Here is a 23485-nt window from a genome sequence, read left to right on the forward strand (position 1 = left end):
TGGGTGATGCGAAGAATATTCTGCTGCAAAGAATACAGGTAGTGGTTTCACTTGAGGATGAGCTACCAGATCAACAGTGCACAGGGTGGGAGACAGCTAAAATAAATCAAGAGTGACGTGTCACTTCCATTTTTGCTTTACAGCAAAAGATGGTGTACCTAAAGATCCCACTAGAGGTTATCAAGGACAGGGTAAAACTCCATTATATAGTTCAACACAGAACCACAGTATGTACCTGTATGTATCCAGAGGCAGAAGTGGCCAGGAAATTATTTTTTGCCATATGAAATAAAAAAGTCTCAAAGGAAATAAAAAGAAAATATTTTATGGATTCCCATCAAAACCACTGTATATGATTTTGTAGGATTGTATTAATCAAAACCAAATGGGTTTGGGACAGCAATATTTCAAGTTGATGAGAACTAAAAAAACAGCTTTTGCACAAATGTTTCCATTCAGTTAGAAGTGTTTTCCAGTCACAGAAACCTTTCACACAGAAAAGCTTTGATAACTCATGTAGAAGACTTGTATAACGCACAAGAAATCACCTGAGGGGTCCCAGGGAACCTGAGAGCAGGCCTGGAGCCTAACAGCCTCTGCCCAGGAAGGGCAGCAGGAATCCAGATTTCCCATTTGCCACCCCAGTTCATCTCCAGTGATCACACTCCTGGGGCTGCTTATTTCCTTGTCCTCTGCGGGTTCTCTTTGTGCTGATGTTAGCTCTGCTCCTTTGTTGCATGAGATGGTTTAAGAAGGACAGGGACCTGCTGGAGAGAGTCCAGCGCAGGGCAACTAAGATGATTAAGAGAGTGGAGCATCTCCCTTATGAGGAAAGACTGAGGGAGCTGGGTCTCTATAGTTTGGAGAAGAGGAGATTGAGGGGTGACCTTATTAGTGTATATAAATATATAAAGGGGAGCCAAACCAACCTTATCTAGGTGTTCCTGCTCCGGCAGGGGGATTTGACTAGATGATCTTTTGAGGTCCCTTCCAATCTCTAACATACTGTGATACTGTGACACACCGTGGGGATACAACTCCACGTTCTGGAACTGAAAACAGGTCCACCTCAGCAAAGCAACCCAAAGCCTTGGGCTTAGTCACAGAATTTTGCTGAACTTACCAATTTGTAACCAGCTGCTGAGATTGGATGTGTCTGGGGTGTGAGGCAGAACACAGCTGAAATGCTGATGCACATGGATCCACAAACTTTCCCTGACAAAAAATACCTGCACTTTATAACAGTCCAGCATCGCAGTTCAGCTTTTGGTAAGCCAATCTAGTGGGAAGCTGGGGTGTATTTCTTTTTCCAAATTACTCTATTTTTAAACAACAGGCAACTATAAACCCAAATACAGGAAACTACTTCTCTCTGGTAGCAACTGATACAGTGCCAGCCACGGGAGGGCTTGAAATACACAAGTAATGCACTTGACATGCTTTAGTAAACAAGGGTCCTGTGGAAAGACATTTGTCTACTTTATAGTATGAACTGTCTTCAGTTTGAACACATGGGTGTAGAACTTACACCCAAAGTTAGTTATTTTGACAAAGAAATAGCTGTATTTCATTGCCTTTGGTGCTTGCTAATACCACCACACCCATGCTACAATATAAACCCTTAATATATTACACACACACTGATCAAACTCCTCAATCCTGTTATCACGGCGCTATCTGCAAACACTCGTGGATTATGGATAAATCCCAAAAGTCATCTGACTGAGATTTTCATCTGAATTCTATGAGCTGGAGCCCGAGGGTGCCAAATATGATACAAAAATGGGTTTAATGTTTTGGTATTAAGATCCCAAGAAGACTCCAACCTCGGTACTAGGTGGCATGGGAGGAACGTGAAAAGGCAGAGAATACACCCATGAATCATATAAACTCCACTCTGCCTGCCTGTGAGTGCTTGTACAATTCTGAAGGGGGAAGAGGGGTAGGGAAGAAGGAAATTCTGTTGACTGGTCTTGTGTGGCTACATGACAGGAAGCTTTTTGCCATTAATAATAGCTAAAGAAACGTATTTCTGGCTTCCTAAACAGGCTTGCGCGAGTGCATCCCTCCCTTCCTGCGCCAGCTTCCCATTTTCTGTTCTTGCATGCTGTTATTTTTAATTTTTCTGAGTTTAACCCACACCAGCTGCATTAACCAGCTCTGTTAAAATGAATGGCTGACACCCTTGTGCTTTGGGTCATTTCTGAGCTGACAGAAGTGTTGGTGTGGGGACCATACCATTACAGTCTGACATGATGCACAACAGCAGAGACCAACAGTTAATGTAAGGCTGCAGCAGACAAGTCCGACTCCTTATTTATGCTACTTGTCTCTTTGAAAGCACCTGAACCTTTGCCTGCATAGACACTCATCAGGATGCAATGGCATTCACAGTGACAGGGCTGTGGGCCTCAGATCCTAAAGTAATAGAAGATGAATAACCAACTTAATAGAGAGGCTCACTGGTGCACGTCTTTCTGCCTAAAAAGCTGAAGATGATCTGCTATCATACGATAAATTCAAGGGTGTTTCTAGGGACAGTTTATCTCTATGGATGTTGTCAGTCCCCTGTCACAAGCTATCAAAATGTAACTGCCTGATTTAAAATAAAGACACAAGAAACATTCTCAAATCTTTCTAAATCTGTAACATCTTACAGGCGTTTTCCTTCTGTGCAAATGATGGAGACTTGCTTGTAATCTGAACTGCCTATAATGAAGGAAGAATTATCTTAAGACCCAATTTAAATGGGCATCTTTGGTAGCTAAGCTTGGAAAGCACCAGCAGCTCACCCAATCCACTTCTGTTCAGCTGTGGAACCACATTCAGGAATGGTTTAACAGGTATGAGCAGCCTCTGGCCATTTGAGACATGACAAACCTGGCCGTATCTTCAGATAAGCCTGTCAGAGACAGCTGGTTAGAGACCTAGTTCTGGTTTGGCTGTTGAATAACGGTATAAGCATGTACCTGGGTAATGTCTCACACGTCCTCCCAGCTTCTCCCTCTGATGGCAACAGGAAGACAAGTTGCAGCGCTCAAGGAACTGGCTGTATCAGATGGACAGGGCACAGGATGTAAGAGGACAGGAGTTTCTTCCAGGACTGAGGCTATTAGTCAATACCTTCCATTCCGGTGCCTCCAAAGCTCTCTTCTGTCCTTGTAGTTAAAACTCACTCCAAATCTAAGATAGCTGCTGAAACAGTTATTTGTGACTTGTCTCACTTCAAAAGCAGTAAACACTAAGAGGACTGGTTTAATCTCCAATAGGGAGTACACAAATACAGGACTGATGGTTGGGCACCTTCCTCCGTTACCTGCTGTTAACTGCTAAGAGCATTGCACTGTATGAACATAACAATCATATAATAAGTCATACTCCCTGGGCTCTGAGTGGAGTGGCAAAGACTTCTCCTACCCCTCAGCAGCCCCTCCTCAGACACAACCCACCCCACAGCCGCCATCTTGAGGTACTGCTTTCCTCAGGCTGTGAAGAAGAGTACTCTTCACCAGCCAATCAGAGGCGTCCCAGAGCAACCCCCAGCCAATCAGCACCCTCAGCCTGGCCCCAAGGGCGGGCACAGCAGTGCCTCGAGCAGCAAGATGGCGGATGGGCATGGAGCAATGGCACACCAAGATGTCCGGTGCCCACAGCCTTCCCTCATGGAGGGTGAGAGAGCTCAGCGGCTGCTGGGTGCTCCTCAGCAGTGCCTGCCCTGCTCTGTGTCACTGCTGCTGCTTGGCTCAAGAGGTCTGAAAAAGAAGCAAAGCTTGTTCTTGGTTTATAAACTTTTATTAGCTGGATAGTGTACACAGTACTTACAATTGCATCTATTAAAGACTGAAATACACTTGAAAAAATGTATTATATAAAAAAAAAATTATAAACTTTTAACTATATACAAACTTTGCCTCACGTTTCATTCCTTTCGGTACCCTCCCCACACCCATTCACAAAGAAAAGATTCCTCTCGCCCCCTTTTTAACATGCAAGGCCTTAAAGCCGCGTGGCATCGCTTGGGGACCGCTTTCCAAACCCCGTTCTTCACACTCCCATTAAACTGGTTTTTGATCCGTTCACCACTCCAGTGCTCTCTGGGTCAATCAACCACAATTATTCCCGAGCCTCTTCCTTTTTCCTCTCTTTTACGCACTTCGAAAGGGGAGCTTTTGATCAAGTGTAGCAAATCTACAAAGAATTCCTGTTTAATTACTAGAGAGGTTTGAACTTGATGACGTCTCCAATTTAACCCATATACCCAGGAAAAGAAAGCAGTTTTGGTAACATGGTGTTGACCGGTAACTCCAATCTTGCCAAGCAAACACTACTTTTAGAAGATACATATAACCCAAAGCAAAGGAAAAACAGGACAGTAGCACCCAGGCTTTCACATCACTATTGAAAGTATTAACAATAAGACTTCCTATACAACACAAATCCAGAGGTCTTAACACACATTCTACAACAACGGGTCAGAAAACCTATATAGAAGAGCTCAGTGGGAAAACATCCTAGCTGCTTTGAAGTTTACAAGTTCTTTAAGAAAAGAAGTAATTATTCATTAAAAAAAAATACCTGTCATAGCAATAATCTTGCTTTCCTGACTTCCAACTTTCAGAAGGAGCTCTCCAGGAGGGAGATCAGCTGTGACCTGAAGAGCAGAAACGTTATGGAGAGGCTGTCTTACTCCAGCACAGAAATAAGCCTCCAGCACATGAAAAGTTCACTGACCAACTGTACAGATGTGCTTAAAAAATATTTACAATAATGCTGCAAATTCAAATAAAGCAGATTTTTTTCTTTATTAGTCCTTCACTAAGAGAGCTACATATTTCCTGAAATGGGTGAGGATTTCATAGTCACCAACTGAAGAACAGAAGCACCGTGCTCAAATTGGGCAAGTATTTTAAGGCAGAAGCAACCAACGGCACCAAAGATGCCGTTAATGCAATGGAGGTAAACAAATGCCTTTTAAACCACTAGGAAAAACCCCTAACGTTAAGATTTGTGAGCACAGCGTTAGGTAACTCCTATCATTTAAGACAAAATTAACAGATTTATTTGCATGTCAAGAGCTGGCCACCACCTCCTATAGCTGCAGCTGTCAACCGTGTGCCCAAGCTTCCTCCTCAGCCTCAGTGCACCACATCAGCAGTGGTAAGGGCAGGAACACAGCACTAAAGCTTCAGGAAAATGAACTGAACTCCACTTAGGAAATTCAGTTGCCTGCTACAAATACCAGATCTGCATTTTGTTCTTTCACTGGCTATGTACCCCCATGGGTGGCTGACCTAAACGCTGTCATCCTTAGTATCTTGACATGCTCTTCCTCCAAGATTGCCTGTTCACAATGTAGAATGTAGCATTTCTCCACATTCTCCACATGCTCCCTCTTCTTGCACTCCTTCCCATCTTCTCACACTCCAGAACTTCTTTCTTTTTTCTCTAAAGTAAATAGAATTTCCAAGGCTCTGTCCTTTTGTATCCTCTCAGTCTTCTACAATTTGCTGATTTGTCCTCCATTTTGTACTTAGTCATAAGCTTTAAGTGAATGTGAAAAGCAGAGGGGGACAAGAAATAATATGGGTTGTTTTTTTTCAAGTTGCATTTACTTGAAAACAGAGTTCACTGAATTTAAACCAGTGTCATCCATCCTTGGCTGTTTTCTTTGAACCCATACTGGCCGCTGCAGCTTCACCTGTTCGGTTCATCACTACCCCTCAGTGACAACGCCTGCCAATACTGCCAATCCCATGCTTAACTCCTGACAGTTCTGTGTTTGAACTACAGACCACACGAAGTGGAAGAGATGGGACTGCAGAAGGCAGGTGATACACAGAGCATCTTAGAACTCATGCATGATGATGGCAGGAGAAAGAAAGATGCAAGTATCACCTGTTAAAATGCTTATGAACCACAGCTTCCATCGCCAAATTTCAAATCAGTAAGAATGGAGGAAGCTTAAAATCCATAATGAGCTGTGGAATTCAAGATATGTTTTGTCAGGACACTCTGACGGAAGCCAGCGACTGGTCATGAAAAATAATCCATTTTTTTAAATGTAAGTACTCCTCTTTAAGTGCCACTTTGTTTTTTATTTAAAGAGGGCAGTCTATCAAAAGCCTGAAAGGTTCATCAATATCTGCCTTCCTGTGTTTAACAGCTCCTCAGTTACACCAGGATGAGCTGAGTTAGGTCGCCCGATGCTTCTGCTGCCATAAAATCCCTCACTCCTTGTAGAATGAGAGAATTGTAGAACTGATTTAGAACAGACATCAAGAAACACCATCACAAAGATGGTCAAGTGCTATCACTCACATTTTATGCAGATTTTACGTCTTTTGGAGGAACCATGCACTGGATGGGCAGGTTAGAAGGAATCCTTTGGAAGAGACTCACTTAAAAGTTTTAAACCTTTCTATACTAGCACCCATTTCTCTTCCAAGCAACAACTACTGGCAATAAACATACCAAAAACAACCCAGAGACTGCTGTTACCAATTAAATCCTTATCCCCGCATCATCCTCTCCCATCTTACTTCTTGGAACGGATGCACAATACATCAAGTCCTGCAGTGATCATGAAATATTTCTATCATGGTGATTAGATGGCTGAACTCTTCCCAGAGAAGAGTTTGCTTTTTACATATTTTACAAGGTGGAACTTAAAAGAATCCCCCTTCAGTTTCTGCCAGTTCAGAAGTGCAGATGCAACAACAGGGAACAGTCCAGTCAACAGTGAAGTCCAAAGGTGTAAGGAGTGGATGTAAATAACAAGTTTCTCCAGGAAAACAAAGTAGTTTTGTGTGGTGTAGCCACATTGGTGCTGGTTGCTAGAAGCTGGATGAAGTCTCTGTACAGAAGGGCCATAACTCCAAGAAGTCTTTGCTGCCCCTGCTTCAGCATGCCAGAGTTATTGCTGATCACCGAGTGAGCAGCACACTCTCACCTATGGCCAATCTTAATGCAAGAGATGTTTAAAAGAAGGAAACAAAGGCACGAGCGCTACTCAGCCTCTGAAATCCCTGTGCTGGATCAGAAGAGTATATCAAGAAAGTCGGTAAGTTTGAGTATTTTTTTCTGTTGAGTGAATTGCAGTTGGAATACCAACCCACATACTGACAACGTGGTGCTTGTTCTGTAGAAAACGATGGGCTGTGATATGGTGAATGTCCCATTGAAAGACTCGCTTGATACACTGGAAAGAGAGGAGAGACTTGCAGAGGGGACAGGAATCCTACTCAGTTATGTTTTTTCTTTAAGCAGCAGTTAGGACACTCTGATCATCTGTGTCATTGCTTCTTCATTGGTCTGAGTTGGATCCTACAGATACAAAATACATACCAGGTTGTAACATCAGTATTTTCCTGTAACAGCAGAGAGAAGCATGCACAACTATCAAGAGGAGATATTCCTGACGCTCCTTGATCTCTGAACATGTCTTATTTTTCCTGGGGTTTACAGGCCAGTGTAAGAGAATGGGATATACAAATCTCAGTAGTTCCTGCTAATGTTTTGTTTCTGGTGATAGAGAAGACCTAGTACTGGTTGAGTACCTGGAAAGGATTCTACTTCAGAAAAAGAAATCTTCTGCTAAAGCCACAGCACTGCTTAAGCACTAATTAACAACAGAATTGGCTAATTCTACTCTAATGTGTCCCTTCCTTTGAGAACCTGCCATGCACTTTTTAAGCCAATCAACATGCAGCTAGGAATCGGATATTCACATTTTGTAATTCCAACAGATGCAGATAAGGTGTCTCTACCTTTAATTCATGTCCTAAAAACATACTTCTGGTATGCAGCCAGACTGCAAAGACTGTATTTCTTAGGACAAATACAGCCTTCTCTGACTCTACAACACAGTGAATACATTTCTATCAATATTAATGTAAGTTAATTACTCGAGGCAAATAGAAACCTGCTCTCTACAAGAGACAGTTATTTCTTTACACTGTCCGAAAGGGAACAAGGTCAGCAGCCTAGCCCAAAAAAGAACAAACAGAACAGTACTAAGACACTTCCAAAGCGTATTCTAAAGAAGCAAAAGTGGCACTTGTCCAAAGAGCACACAAAACACCACCAACCTGCATATGAGGGCTGTCTTTTTCCTTTGGTGAGAAGAAACGTCCGCCTTCTCCCCGCTTCCTGGCCATGGCATGACGATGCCGAGATTCATGCAAGTATTTCTGCGACAGGATGAAGCAGGCAATGAGACCAGCCCACTATCTCTAGTTCAGCACTAAGAGCAGGGGAAATCCCTGACTGCTAGAAAAGCCTACCCAGTCCCCATCCTTCCCCAAAGATGAAGCGTTAACAGTAAATGCCCATTTGCAATGCAGCTACAGTAATGTTCAGCAATCAGAAGCATGCACAGGAAGCACTACTGCCACCAAGTGACTTTAAATTACTCTGATGTAGCCTATGAAGACACAAAAATAGTAACTGAAGATCGCTAAGATTCTAGTCCTCATTTTCCAGCACAAATGGTTTTCTATGCCTTTCCCATAGAGCAACCCTGGATTAGACTGGAGTTATATTCTCACCCTTCTTTCTTTGGGAATTTTTCCTTCTGCTTCAAGCTTAGCACGTGCCTGCCTCCTCTTCAGGATCCGGTGATACTGCTTGGCATTTACGTAGAGGGGCTCTTCTTCCAGCATTTCTGCCCCAGGCAAAGGTATTCTCTGGATAGCTGGTACTGAGCCAGCTCCAGGCACCATCTGTACAGAGAATGTGGGTTTAGTGCTTGTAGCTCAGAACACAAAGTGAATGCAAAAAAAAAGAAACTAAAAAAGAAAACCCACGAACGTTAAAATGGAAAGTGTTTGGGTTTGGTTTAGATAATGCACCTATTTGAATTAAAAGGAGTAATAAAAGTTGTTCTTAAACTGTAGAACCAAATAAGAACAAATTTAAAGAAATCAATTATTCATAAGTCATGCTTAGGGATTTTATTTTCTTTTCATAACGGTAAAATTTCAATACAATGTACAATTTACGACCATGCTACCGTTTCTTGTATGATTAAGCATACAGGACATGCTCACTGCTTCCCTTTCTCTTTGGTTATCACTTCTTTAATTTATATGGTAATTTCTTAAGGATTACTCATAGAGCTGCTGACATCTAGTGGGGATGAAGAACAGAATGCAAGTTAAAAGGCCTCACACTACAAAGGAGTTGGCAGAAAAAGCCCTCTTAGGAATCAGAAAAACAAATACTAAGGAATCCTCAAAAAAAGGAAGAGCTGATTCAGGCTTTTTAAGCCTTATTTATCAGTTAACAATTTTGAATTTCAGTTTCTAGATTTCTGAACTCAATCTGCTGTGGGAGAAAGAAAGCAGAATACACAGGTCGCAATAGGAGACAGGCCACTGAAACTCAAAACTTCTCTTGGTTAAATCCTAAATGAATGCTACTGAGAAGACTGACAACATTGAGGTGACGTTAAATCAGACAACAGTTTGTGTACAGGCATCTTGAAAGCTCCAACCTTTAAAAATACCAATGGAAAGTTCAATACATACCATAACCATTCCACCTGAATTGACAACATTTCCAGCAACCGGCAGCGTTACTGTGACAGTCCCTTGTCCACTACTGGTTGTGTTGGTGTTGGCTCCCGTTTGGACAATTTGTGCTCCAGCCAAACTGGCTGCTGGAATGGTGATCATGCCTGTAACAGGGACTGTCACTTTTAAGAAAAGAAAAGACAAAAACACAAAACCAAAACAAACCAAAAAACACGCACACAAAAAGAAGGGAACACCATTAGTCCCACTTCTGCTTTTTACTTTTTACTCATTCATCCTTCCACAGCATGCAAAAAAGATCCAGAAAAGCATTGCAAGTTATTAACTAAATTCCATCACCTGGTCCTCACTCTTCCTATTTTTTGCATTTGTATTTGCTCAGTAATCCCAATGTCAGGAGAAAGATGTGTGTACTCCAAGGTAGAAAAGCAAAGACCTTTCTATTCTGTTAGAAAACAGCCCTTGCCAAAGAGCTTGTTTGCACTCAGAGCACCCCCAGCACTGCAACTCAGTGTTTTCTTTGACAGTAATTACGAGGCAATAAACACCTATGGCAGAGATATTGAGAAGTCCTTGCTCTTCACACCAAAACTCATACCTTGTTGGAGAATGGTTCCATCAGCATTAACTGGCTGATAGACTATGGTCTGGCCTTCAGCTGCTTGTGCTACCTGTTGTCCTTGCACTGCTATTTGTTGCTGGGTCTAAACAAAACAAATAACACAATAACTTTACAAATTGCTCGCTTTTCAACTTTTACAATTCCGAATTAATACAGGGTGCTTAAGGTGTTTCAGGCATCTATTTCTTTTGCTTTATTACCAGCATCAAGAAATAGGATGGAGCACAAACCCACTGAACTGCAGATAAAACACCTCAAGCACATATATCATACTTTTTCTAACAGTATCATATTTAATATTGAAAGAAACAAGTTCTATGTTTCCTGTCTCACTATAGGTATGTTAAGAGAAGAACTATTAATTTTGGTCCTAAACAAAAGAACCAGCAGAAACCCCAAGCATGACTGGACTACATCACAAATGGCGCAAGTATGACATTAGTGATACTTCATGTTTTCAAACTGCAACAAATAGACAAAACCGACCATGAACCAATAAAGTACAGAAACACAATGGATAAAAACATGCAATCTATTTATTCTGCCCCAGAATTATGTATGAAAACACTACAAAAACATGAAATTTATTCGCAAGTTCTCCTCAATATTAATAATGCCTTTCCCCCTTTTTTCTTAACCACATCTTAAGTCATTTGCCAAGTTTCTCTTCCTGTTCCTCTCAAGAAAACCCTTTCATGCTGGTGCAGTTACCTGTGTCTGGCCAGCAGTAACTGCAGTCTGTGGCTGCTGTATAATGATCTGCTGGGTCTGGCCCTGCTGCCCCTGTACCTGCACAGCCTGCCCACCTTGAATCTGAATCTGACCTGGCTGGACCAACTGAATCTGTGGAAGAAAGAGTCAGAAAGGAACATTAACTATGCCTCTTATTTCTCCCTCCTTGGCCTCAGCATTACCAAACCATCTCTGAGGATGATTTACTGTTGCAAAGAAAAAGAAACCACTGATTCTTCTCTTTTTTCCCTTTTCAAATGAAGAGTTTTACTTTACTCCTCCCTGTGACACAGCAGTCACAGTCATGCAGAATAGAGGAAACATAATATGCTGGTGTCATTATACCCCAGCAGTTCTCCACTGCTCACAGAATAAAACGGTCAAAAGAAATAAGTTATTTACATGAAACCAGGAATAATAATAGTCAGGTGAAAGAGGACTAAGATTTAAGAAATCTGCAAAGTGTTAATTATCCAGCATACAGAAATCCTCCTGGACATAGATAAAGTTGCCTCCAGCTTAGCAGAGAAGTCTTTCCAGCAACGTGAAACATTTCTTACTTTAAAAAAGAGGAACTGGAATATGGGTTGAAGCTGATGCTTCAGGTATGGATTTTCCTCCACCAAGCAGACTGTAAAGAACCTTACACAAAATATATTGGTTTTCAACAAAAGCGTTTTAAATAAACACTAAATAAACCTTCCAAAACACCGAGACATCAGATGCCTTCCTGGACTGTGCTCAACTTGATTCCTAAATCCCAGTCTCAAATCACTAGAACGCTTTCATTAAGCCACTGTTACAGTTCTTCCCTTGGCTTCTGAGGAACACACTGTGAGCTCCTGTTCGAATTCAAAAACCATCTTTTAGACAAGTATTACAAATACTTGTAATCTAATAAAATCCATCTTCTACACCTTCTACAGGATTACCTTCTGTGCAACAGCAAAGTTTCAATTCACCTTCAGCCATCGTGTATTAAATGAACTCAAGCACAAGAGTTATTTTTAAGAAGCTTTTTTCAATCAATCAATCAATCATCTTTCTGAGCCATATACTGTGTAGGCACCAGATCACAACTACACTGTCAGGGCCAGTTAAAACAGAACAAGCCCCAAACCAAAAACCCCAAACCAACTCCAGCTGTGTTTTAATGGGTCTCATGTAAAAGGTTTGCACCATCCCATAAAATACAAAAATCAAATACACAAAGAATTTCCATTGCATTCTTAACATGCAGCTCACTGCCAAATCCACAGCTGGAGAACAACCGACTTTGCCCAATTTATTTCAAGAGGCAAATACAGTATCTGATGAGGTGAGAACATCCCAGTTCATTCTCTGCAGTTTATCTCAAATACAGTGAGGTTTATCTCACCTGCTGCAGCCCCTGTGTTCCAGAAACGGGGACTTGCATGATCGTCTGGCCCTGACCCCCTGGCACGGCCTGCACCATGATAGGCTGACCCGTTGATGTGATCAGCTGCCCTCCGCTTACTTGTACCATCAGGGGTTGACCCTGGACCTGGGAAAAGGGAGAAAAAGCAAACACAACAATGAAAAGTCTGGTGACCCGAAGCCAGAAACAGAGGTGGCTTCCACAGGAGGCTGAAAGCTTACCTATTTTAATGCGGTGACCGGAGAAACTGTGCAACAGTCACTAACCAGGTTCTCAATCACCATCAAGTATCTTTAGTTTCTAGATACTTTTCCATGATGTGCTACTGGATTTAGTACATTATCCTTTTCTGTTGCACTCTACCCAAAACTTCCAAGTTTAATTGCAATGAAGCATGAAAAGCATGGCTAAATTTTCATGACACAATAACTACTTTCATGCACAGCCCAAGAGCAAAGTGTAATAAAAGAAACTTCACTATTCACATCACTCTTCCTAATCTTTAATTGGAGTTCCTAATGAGAAAGCTCTAAATAAGCCATTCTGACAGATTCTGAAGTAGCTTCAGCTCTCCCCAATTACATGCTTACAACATTTCCATTTCCTAACTGATACGTTGCGTGGGATGTTCTTAGGGAACCTTTTCATGGGTATTAAGTCAAATTATGAATGTAACAACACAAAGTGTAGGTCAGGAAGGAACAGAAAAAGACAATGAGCAGCTGCCACTTGGCCCAACAAGGCTTACAAGTGGATTTGTAAACTCAGCATAGGAGTGTCTGGAGACTGAGATCAGGTATGTCTCTGGTCACTAGGAAACAGGTCAATGAAAAGCAAAGGAAGAGGAAACCCTCTCTGTTTAAACACCCTCACCTGCTAAGTCCCCAAAATATATCTTTGCCAATACCATGGCTTAAACATGAAATGAGTCTTATGAAGCAGGTGATCACTCTTGGCCACACTCTCAGTTGTTTAGAAAGGATTAAAAAACCTGATTAAACCTCACTGACCTCTTGGGTTTTCTACCTGCAAATTTCAAGACCAGGCAATAGCAAGTGCTACTCCTCTGCAGTACTCAGCACTGCAGAACCCCAGGCTGAACATCAGCACAGAGCTCCAGCACACACTGAACTACCCCTGAAACGCTTTACTTTGCATAGTTCAAACACCCAAGTGAATTACATACTAACACATCCACAGCAGCAACTGCGGTTGCACCTCAGTGATCAACACACCACACAGAATAGTGTGACTTTCCAGGTTGCCCAATACCCTTGCCCCACTGTTCTGTTCCTCAGCCTGTGGCATACAAGTCCCTAACAAACATCAGAAGTGCTTGCTTTGAATTACAACATAAAGAGAAAGAGATAAGCATGCTCATGGCAGCCAGAGAAGCACAGTCAGCAGGACAATATCCAATAAGCAGAAACAAAAATGATTCATTCCAGGATTCTTGTTAATGTATTAGAGCAAGCAGGGGGAAAAGAGAACAAAAAAGAAAGGGGGGCCCATAAGGTCCACCAGGAGGCCACAATGACCCAAGCAATTCATGTCAGCCAGCTTTACAGATGAACTCTGAACATAAAAAATGCTGTGTTCAACTTTACACCTGGCAAGACCATTCCAGCCTCCTGGAACTCCCCTCTGAAGAATTCAAATCCAAACAAAATCCAAATCCTGAGTGAGAAATGCCCCACTTCTAAAGTGCTGCAGCTATGCAGGGCTTCTCAGCTCCTTTAAAGCCTCTGACATGAGCTAATGAAATGGAATTTGCAAGACAGAAAATACTCCACACTGAAACAAACCAGGGTTTGAAATGACCTTGCTGTTCTTTCCAGTTTAGGATACACACTTCAGGATTTCCCTGTGTTGGTCACAAATAAGAAATCAGATGTCTCCATCTCACAGAGGCCAATATTGTCCTCAGGTGCCCTTTTTAATCACAGGTGAGAAAGTTTCACTCTCCAAGCTCTACCACCTCCCTGTCTGTAGTGAAAACACAGCTACTCACAGTGGGTATCAGAAATCTCATCTCCCTGACACTACATTAAATCTTTGAGTTATGTTTCTTAATTGGTTCTTCCTCATGTTGGTGGGATTTTCGTCTTTTAAGTCCCATTTCAACCACTATTCACTTTCAGAACATGCAGCCAGAATTCCTAGATGCATCAGGGTTTCTGGCATGCACCTGAGATCCAAGGAAAAGCTCTCCATGGAAAACCCTACACCTAGCATAAAGCACAGGCACTACTGCTAGCAAATTTTCCTGTTCCTCTTTCAAACCCTGGCGAAAACACAGCATTAGATATGTGGCGATGGCGAGAGTCATGCAGTGCTCACAAACACAATTAGAGAGATCACCACTACCTGGAGGGTCTGGACTTGCTGGCCTGAGGCGGATGCCACTTGGGCCTCAGTCTGCAGCTGGACAGCAGTGACACCACCCTGCTGCTGGGAATAGGAACAGGAATAGCTTGAAACATGGAAACGCAGAGCTCCAACAAGAGACAACGACACTTTGCTGGAAGAGGGTGAACTGAAAATTCATACACACTGCTCTTGGAACATAAGGAATGTGAACATGTTTAGCAAACCTGAGAAAGGAATACCAACAAAACTGCATACAGGCTTCACTATCTCAAACAGGCACAGCTTACAAAGACATGAGATTATTGTGCAGAATCTAACATCTCAGCCTCAAGTGTTTCAGACTGCTGCCTTTCTGCTTAACTCTTCTTTTCACTGCCCATGTTTCTTCTCTTACTGTGGAGGGATTCCAGATTTTTGGCAGACTGTCAGTTACAATAAAGGCCATAAATTCCTTCCTGCACAGAGCAGCAGCACAGATGACTCCAGTCATAGCTTCAGCTATGTCACCCCCACATCAGTGTCTTCCCATGCTGACCTTGAAGGACAATCTTGAGAGGTTGCAAGAGCAGTTAAATCTAAAAGCCTTTTCTATCTTTAGCCTCTTTAGTAAGAGTCCCAAAATATCTGTGTTAACTGTGTTAGCACTGGGGAGATGAAGGACATCTCTCTACTAAAAGCTGTCCTACAACAGGCCTGTTAAACATTTTACTTTAGAGAAATATTTCATGTCATACACAACCCAGGCTTTAAGAGCATGTACTAAAAGTGAAGCAAGCCACAGTATGTATTTACCTCACTGTCACCTCCAAAGTGTCAAGAAAGCCAAATATATCTGCTGTAGCAGGTATTTTTTATGTTAAATGTAGCAGGTATTCTTTATGTTAAACCTCAAGTACGTTCTTGTTCTGACTAAAAATGTCAGTTAAAAGCAATGGGAGAAGCTGGTCCCTGCTATCAAACAGGCTGGTGACAGAGCAAAGCCCATCTCACTGAAAACATCACCCACTCATTTGCACAACAAAGAAATTCCCCTTGCCTTGAACTACAGCAAACAGAAGATACAACAAAATCCAGCAGCATCAGCACAGCTCACCTGAAAATGTGTTACTGTATCTGAATGGGTGAAGCTTAACAGGAAAAATCTATAAGCCCTTAAAAAATCCTGGCCTTTCTCACCTGCACATCAGAATATGAACTAGAAATGTCTTTCTGGAGGATGAATTCATTCAAAGCTACATGTCTTGATGCAACTCCTGTGCTGTGTGTTCTTTCTGATCCACCTGTAGCTCTGAAACAACTGATCTCAAATACTCCTTTTGAGAAAGCCTCTACGGGCTTCAATAAAACCTACTTCAAATTTGGGGGGGAAACTACATTGTTCCTTGGTGACAACAGACTGTTTCTATTAATACTGCATTTCCTCAACTTGCAGAAGGGATTTGTTACTTTCCTCAGGTCACCACCAGTTTGCAAACTCCCATCGACATGAAATTTGGTAGCTTGTATACCTGCAACTTTATTAATAAGTAATTTTTACATTTACTCTGACTCGCATCATGTCAATGACCACAGATTAGGTGGCTAAAACTGGGCAAACACATATCCAGACAGTATCATGAAGCATCTGGCTGGTCCAGTGAAACTCTGAGAGTACAAGATGATGTGTAACAGCTCTGAGCACACCAGCTCCCCCGTTCCACCCTCCATACCTGCTGCTGAATCTGTCCAGCCTGCACAACGATCTGCTCTGTGGAGCTGTTACTGTTTGCTGTGTACTGCTCCATGGCGGGTCAGCTCCAGCACGGTGGAAGGCGCACCTCAGCCTGTGGATCTGGCAAGAGAAGTGAACAAAGCCTGTGATTATTGTGCCAAGGTTTGAAGGTTACTGTTACCTGACAGAGCCTGGAAAGCAAACCATCTGCTGGCACTGAGGCCAGAACCACCTCTTTCAAAGCACGCACTAAGAGAACTACAATTGGCATTTCAAGAGCAGCTCATTTGACCACGAAGCAGAAAGCACCACAATCTCAATGCTCTCAGTATCTTCAGTGTGTGAAACAGTAGCTATGAGCCTCTTTCTCTTCCTGTTTTACCCTTCAAGTCTGAATATTCTGGGCTGTAAACTGATGCCTGCACTGCATATTGGTGGAGGAGAGGGATGTGATGGTTAAATCCCCTCATCAAACACACAGTTCTGATGTAAAACCAAGCTGCATTTCAGGAGTTCAACAAAGCAAAGCAGAACTTTCCTTCCCCAACTACACAGCACTCCCTCCTCATCCTTCTCCTCTTCCTCCTTTCCTGTATTTGAGAATAACCAGCAGACTTCTCACTGCCTCCAGCCTTTTACTGCCTCCCAGCTCCTGGACTCTTGCCTGCACATATGAGGAACACGCTGCTGAAATAAAACACTCAGTTCCATTACCTCCTTCTCCCTCAGGTTTCTTCTCAGTTGATCCACAAGGGAAGAATTCTTACTCTTACTCTTAATGAGGTATTTGATTTATGCTATGACTGCACAAGTGCCTGCTACATTAGTGAAAGGCAGCCTGTAACTTTAATCTTGGAATTCTAAAGCACCAAAACCCCCAGGCTCCCAAAGAAGCACACAAAACCCAGTCACAACTTTAGCTGTAGCAGTTGCTGTGGTTACTTGCTGCAGTGCCACCTCTCAGCTTCCTGCTCTTTAAACCATCCTATGTACTTCAGTGTCTTGCATGTGTCTTAAGAAAGCATCATTTTTCCACCACCTTACTCCTCACCATAGCCTAAGAAAACAAAAGGATTTTACATTCTCTTGGTTTCTTGCACATTAACACCAAACATAGGCCTGGCAGGAGACAGCTCCCACATTCCACTCATCAGGGATGTATTTCAATAGCAAGCCCAGGAGGCCAGTAAAAGCTGTTTGCCAAACGTTTTCTGGCTTCCTTAACACCACAACCAGCACTTGAGCACAGGCCCAGCAGGGCTTGGGGATGGCTCTTCACACACCCTGTACCGAGTCGCTGTCTTGTGTACTTCACATACGGGCAGGGTTGAAATCCCAGCTCTCTGCACTGCCTGCCACCAGCCACAGTTACAAACAGATTTTACAGGCATTTGATCACAGTCCTCCCAAGGGATTATTTAGAATCCCCGACTGGTTGGGGCTGGAAGAGACCTTAAAGCTCATCCAGTCCCAACCCCTGCCACGGGCAGGGACCCCTTCCAGTGGAGCAGCTCCAAGCCCCTGTGTCCAACCTGGCCTTGAGCACTGCCAGGGATGGGGCAGCCACAGCTTCTCTGGGCACCCTGTGCCAGCGCCTCAGCACCCTCACAGAGAAGAGCTTCTGCCTAAGAGCTCAGCTCAGTCTCCCCTCGGGCAGGTTCAAGCCATTCCCCTTGCCCTGTCCCTACAGGCCCTTGTCCCAAGCCCCTCTCCAGGTTTCCTGCAGCCCCTTTAGGCACTGGAGCTGCTCTAAGGTCTCCCTTTAAGGAGCTTTCTCTTCCCCAGGCTGCACCAGCCCAACTTCCCTTCATTCAAACACAAAGCTCGTTTTAGGACCAGCTAATGCACTGCAGGGGCACACACTGCTCCTGGAGCTGCCTCCTCCCTGGCCCTGGGCTGCCTGACAGTGCCCTCATGTTCCATCAGCGTGCTTCATACCTGCACACACACACAGACATGGGGCTACAGAACGTGCACTAACAGCTCCCTTAGCAAAGCCACACTAAGACCGAACCAGCGCGATAACCCATGCCAGGACCGGCAGCAGTAATGAACCACGGGGGACCAGGTTTTGTCCGGGCTCCTCACCCGACACACGGGTGGGGAGCAACCCAGGGCGGCTCGGCCTCAGTCCGGGGCCAGCCCGTCGGGCACGGCCGCTCCCGGAGGCAGCCCTGGGCTCCTCACCCCGCACCACAGCCGGTTCCGCCCTACGGAGAACAGCGCTGCCGGCGACATTCGGCGGCCAGGTACGGGGAGGGAAGGCGGGAGGGGGCCCGCGTCCTGCCCTCGGCTCACACCCAGCACAGCGGGGAAGGGGAGGAGGCGCAGCCCGCGCTGCCCCGCGGCCCATCTGTCACAGCCGGCGGGGCCGTTCGCCGCTCCGCTCCCCCCGCGCGGCCGGTGGAGGGCGGGGCGCTGCCGGCTCGCGTCCCAGCGGCCCCGCACACGCGAGGCCTGTCCCCGCCGAGGGAGGCCGGGCCCGCCACGCGACTCCCCGCAGCGGAACAGGCCCCGGCGCCCCCCCTCCGCCCGCCGCCGTCCTCCCGCGCTCCCCCCGCGCCTCCCCGGGCCCGGAGCAGCCGAGCCCCGTCCCCGCAGCGCCCCGGCCGGGCCCGGCCCCGCGCGCGGGCTCCTGACTGGCCACTCGGCCCCGCCAATCCCGGCGCTGGGGCCGGCGCTCGGGGGCTCCATATTGGCTGCTCGCGCTCACCGTGCCTCGCTCCCCCGGTTCGGGCCCCGCGCTGATTGGCTCCGCCGCGGGCCCCCGAAACCCAATCAGCGCCTCACTCAGCCGCCGCGCAAAATGGCGCCCAACCCCGAACAAAGCCGAGGGCGGGGGCGGGCGCGGGCGGCGCATGCGGATAACGGCGCACGCCCCGGGTGGCCCCTCCCTCCGTGGACGCCAGGCACTGCCCACCCACGGCTTCCGCGCCTGCGCGGCCTCACCCCTTCCTTCGCCTTATGTAGCCCCCGCCTCGAGCGTTTCGCGCGTGCGTGGTGTCCGTTGGAAAGTTCTCGGTGAGGATCATAGAGTGGGTGGTCCTCCCGCCCGCCTAGAGCGCCCGCTGCGGCCGCCGCCATCTTGCCACGGCGGTAGCGGAGCGGCGGAGGCCGATGTGGGCCGCGCTGGGACGGGCCTTGGCGGCGCGGGCTGCGGCCACGCCGAGCCCTCTGCACGGCGCTCCCGCGGGTGCGGGCTGCTGAGGGGTGGCCTCAAGGGTAGGGGTGCTCTGATGGAGGGCTGAGGGGGGCCCCTTGTGGTGCCTCTGCGGGGGTGCTGTTCCCAAGGGGTGTCATGGTTGTCCCCATAGATGCAGTAGGCCTGGCCTTGCACCCGTTTGTGTGTGGGCTTCCTAATAACTTTCTTTTTCTCTCTGTCATCTTTCCAGCCGCAGGAGCCTTCACCATAGCCCACGTTACCATGGCCACCCACTTCTCCAAGGATCAGGAGGAGAGAGTGCGTAGGAAATGGGTTGTGTGGGCTACTGCTGTGATAGGTGTCTGTGTGAAGAGGCTGATAGCGTGGGAGCTGCTTGCAGTGTGCTGGAGGAAAGCGGCTGGTGGCTGATGGTGCTCAGTTCCTCATGCTTGTGTCAGTGGTGCACATGCTCTGCAACAGCAGAGGGGTGCTGAACTGTATGGGGGTATGCAGCACTGGCACACTGGTGGTGAGCTGAAGCTGTGCACTAATGCAGTTGTGCTCCATAGTATGTGGTTTTCCTTTTTAAGCATTGATTTAGTAACATTAACTTCTGAGCTGGCATGTTGGTCCTGTAAAAAGGTAGTTCCCTGTACACTGGGCTTCTCATTGATGCTGAGTCCTTTACTTGTGGGCTGCACCTGAAAGCTCAAGGCCTTACACTCTTCACTGGCCATGCTGGCCAGATTCCCCATTTCTGAGAATCCTGTGAGTGGCATCTGTGCTCTGGGCTTGCTTTTATTTGCCCTTGTGTTTGTGGTATTTTCCAGCTGAAGTGCGTGAAGGGGGACCTGTTCACATGCCCCCCGCAAGATGCTCTGGCACACTGCATCAGCGAGGATTGCCGCATGGGTGCTGGCATAGCCCGGCTCTTCAAGGAGAAGTTTGGAGGTGTGCAGGAGCTGTTGGCTCAACGTGAGTGTGGGCATGCAGGAGCTGAAGGGGAAACACTTGGTTTGGAAACATAGGATCAGCTAGGCTGGAAAAGACTTTTAAAATCATCTCTTCCAACCATTACCCCAGGACTGCCAAGACCACCAGTAAAGCATATCACTGAGAGCTTGGGGCAGAGTGGCTGGAAAGCTGCTCATGGGAAAGGAGCTGGGGCTGTTGATTGATGGAGCTGAACACGAGCAGCTTGTGCCCAGGCAGCCAAGAAGCCCCCAGCATCTTGGCCTGTAACAGCATTAGTGTGGCAGCAGGGCCAGGGCAGGGATTGTCCCCCTGCACTGGGCACTGGTGAGGCTGCACCTTGAATCCAGTTCTGGGCCCCTCGCTGCAAGAGAGACATTGAGGTGCTGGAGCAGGGCTAGAGAAGGGCAGCGGAGCTGGTGCAGGGCTTGGAGCACAAGTGTGATGCAAAATGGTTGAGGGGCTTAGGGGGTTCAGTTTGGAGAAGAGAAGGCTTGAGGGGGATCCTGAGCTGTCTAAGGGCGTTCCAAGCTATGTGGGGTGCTGGGGAATTCCCCAGTGGAATAGGAGTGATTTAAAACAAGTTCTTAATTGTTTCACTTCAGAAAAGAAGACTGGGGAGGTGGCAGTGCTCCAGAGAGACGACCGATACATTTACTACCTGGTGAGAGTGTGACGTTACTTGGGTAATTGCCTAGCTAAACTATAGTTGATACGATTATAAGGGCTTTAGTAGTCAAGGGGAGGTTTTGACTTTGCTCCCCTAAATGAGAGGAGTGAGGTGTGCTAATGGAGAGGAATCATTTGTATGTGTAGTTAAGCTTTAAATGGACAGAATTAGCTGCTAAATTAACACTGTTTTAAGCTGTGAAACAAGGGGTTTTCCAAGTCTCTTTCTGGGGATGGACCTTTGGAATGTAGTGGGATATGATATTATAAAAAAGCAGTTTGCAGTGGTCATGGCAAAGGCACAGCTGACTTTTTACTTTTGTGCTTAGATTACAAAGAAGAAAGCTTCTCACAAACCAACATATGATAGCATGCGGAAGAGTTTAGAGGCCATGAAAGCTCACTCTCTGAACAACGGAGTCACTGACATCTCCATGCCTAGGTAGGAAGTGGGGTTACTCTAAATACTTCAGTGCTTTTTGTGTAAAAGGATGTCTGAGAGATGATCTTCTGCTGTGAAATATGAGTTCAGGAATCCACTTCTCTTCTGGTCACTTGTGCAAATGAAACTTGCACTTCACAATGTATTTAAAAGATAGCAAAGCATACAGGCTTGGTTGCTTCCTTACTTTAAGTGCAATATGTTGATTTAGTTTAGATATTAGGAAGGAAGTCTTCATTATGAGGCCAAGGGGGCTCTGGCACAGGGTGCCCAGGGAAGCTGTGGCTGCCCCATCCCTGGCAGTGTTCAAAGCCAGGTTGAATGGAGCTTGGAGCAACCTGCTCTAGTGGGTGTCCCTGCCTGTGGCAGGGTTTGGAACTGAATGAGCTTTAAGGTCTCTTCCAAACAAAACCAGACTGGGATTCTGTGATTTTTGATGAGCTGGGTTAGTGCCATACAAAACTGTAGCTGCTCGAAGGGCTGGTTGTTCACAGCATGCTCCAAAAGGGGCTGTTAACAGCTGATTTCGTGTCTCATTTTCCAGGATTGGATGTGGACTTGATGGCCTGGATTGGAATAAAGTTTCAGCAATACTTGAGGAGGTGTTTGAAGGCACTGATATCAAGATCACAGTTTACACTCTGTGAGCAGCAGTGCTTTTGAGCTTTGAGGAGTGGGAACCTGGTAGCTGACAAGGGGAAAAACTGCACGTTGAGCACATCCTTGGAGAGTACTTGCTCTGGTAGTGTCAGTGACACAAGCAAGTTTCTGATGTGGGGCTGGGCAGCCTGTGAAGAAAGCAATGGTGGGGCTGTAACCCTCTGGCTCTGTTTCTGGAAGCCACCAGGTGTCACTGGGCCTCCATAGAGCCCCGCTGTTCTAGGGCTGTGAGCTCCTGTGCAGGGTGAAACTGGAGCTGGCTGTCACTTGGGTGTTTGTTGGTATTGAGAGCTGTGGAGCCCTGTCACTTGTTTTTCCCAGTTCTGCAGTGTCCACATGTGGGATACGGTTGATTTACTCTGTTCATTATGGGATTAGCAATCTAATATTTACCTTCTGGCCAAAAATACGGTTGTTTTTGTTAGGAGATTGTACTTGCTGAGAATCATGCTGTCAATATGAAATAAAGAGCTGTGCAGTACTCTGGTGTCCCATCAGCCATTTCTCTGTGTGTGTGTGTGTGTTGTGGCTGTGTTCTGGAGGAAGGCTGGGTTTGAAGGGGAGCACTAGAGATGGGTGAAAGCACTTTACGGGTGTGTTGTATCCTATGGTTGCTGTTATCTGAGAACCCACACATGTGAATGCCTGATATGCTCTGAAAAGCCATAGTGTAGAGTTTTAAGGTTTTCTTTTTATATTCCTATGTTACTGCATTTGTAGTTAAGCTGTTACGTGCAGGTTGGTGTTTGATGTTCCCAGTAGCAAAAGCAAAGCAGCTCACTGGTAACTACTGATCTTAAGGAGCTTGGTTCCTGTACTGAAGAACTGTCACTCTGTATCTCCTTTGTGTCTGTATTTTCTTAGCCTCCCATAATAACAAATCATTTTGACTTCCTTCCTCCTGAATGCCAAGAAAAATGCCAGATGTGTTGTATAAACCTAAAAGATGGGACAGAAGAAGCTTGTAACATAACAGAGGGTTCCTAGTTGGGTTTCAGTGTGTATTGAATGTGTGGAGTGTTCTCTGTCCGTGACGTTGTGATTCATCAGTATTGTGTGTTTCTTTGCTGGTACAGATCTATGAATCCCATCTGCGTGTGTTGGCCATCCTTTCTAATCTTGGTTTTAGTGGATAATTGCAGTAGCTAAATACACAACTGGAAAACTCAGTAAGACAAATAGGAACTCGGGGGTATTGAGCTGATGAAGAGTGGACATCACTGCTCATAGATT

General features: G+C 45.6%; 2 protein-coding genes across 20 annotated transcripts in view; one reads left to right on the top strand and one right to left on the bottom strand.

Annotated features, from left to right (window-relative positions):
- OARD1 (O-acyl-ADP-ribose deacylase 1) overlaps positions 1–22753 on the top strand; it is a 116355-nt gene extending 93602 nt beyond the window's left edge. The window contains exons 2-7 of one of the 3 annotated variants that reach the window (XM_061363009.1): positions 19480–19560; positions 19760–19827; positions 20340–20484; positions 21087–21145; positions 21480–21592; positions 22137–22753. In XM_061363009.1, coding sequence (XP_061218993.1) covers positions 19485–19560; positions 19760–19827; positions 20340–20484; positions 21087–21145; positions 21480–21592; positions 22137–22239 — 564 coding nt within the window. In that variant the 5' untranslated portion in view covers positions 19480–19484 and the 3' untranslated portion in view covers positions 22240–22753. Of the gene's footprint in view, positions 1–19479; positions 19590–19759; positions 19828–20339; positions 20485–21086; positions 21146–21479; positions 21593–22136 lie in introns of those variants that run through there. The other 2 variants (XM_061363010.1, XM_061363011.1) reach the window with 2 other exon arrangements.
- Positions 3131–19243, bottom strand: NFYA (nuclear transcription factor Y subunit alpha). Of its 17 annotated transcripts, none has more exons than XM_061362989.1 (11): positions 19081–19243; positions 16366–16487; positions 14651–14737; positions 12266–12412; positions 10867–10998; positions 10132–10237; positions 9528–9676; positions 8547–8720; positions 8088–8189; positions 4576–4651; positions 3131–3752 (listed from the first exon to the last, which is right to left on the bottom strand). In XM_061362989.1, the coding sequence occupies exons 2-11, from the start codon at positions 16438–16440 to the stop codon at positions 3661–3663; spliced, it is 1140 nt and encodes a 379-aa protein (XP_061218973.1). In that variant the 5' UTR covers positions 16441–16487; positions 19081–19243; the 3' UTR covers positions 3131–3660. The 17 variants fall into 17 exon arrangements, with proteins under 17 accessions (XP_061218973.1, XP_061218970.1, XP_061218971.1 ...); XM_061362986.1 differs by having other exon boundaries at positions 3133–3752; positions 9528–9694; positions 14651–14734; positions 19081–19241; XM_061362987.1 differs by having other exon boundaries at positions 3133–3752; positions 9528–9694; positions 14654–14737; positions 19081–19241.
- Positions 22754–23485: the final 732 nt, after the last annotated feature.

Source organism: Neopsephotus bourkii, unplaced genomic scaffold (assembly GCF_033783945.1).
Source record: "Neopsephotus bourkii isolate Nb327-2 ecotype Australia unplaced genomic scaffold, CSIRO-AGI_Nbou_v1 NB_1139, whole genome shotgun sequence".
NCBI classification, from domain to species: domain Eukaryota; kingdom Metazoa; phylum Chordata; class Aves; order Psittaciformes; family Psittacidae; genus Neopsephotus; species Neopsephotus bourkii.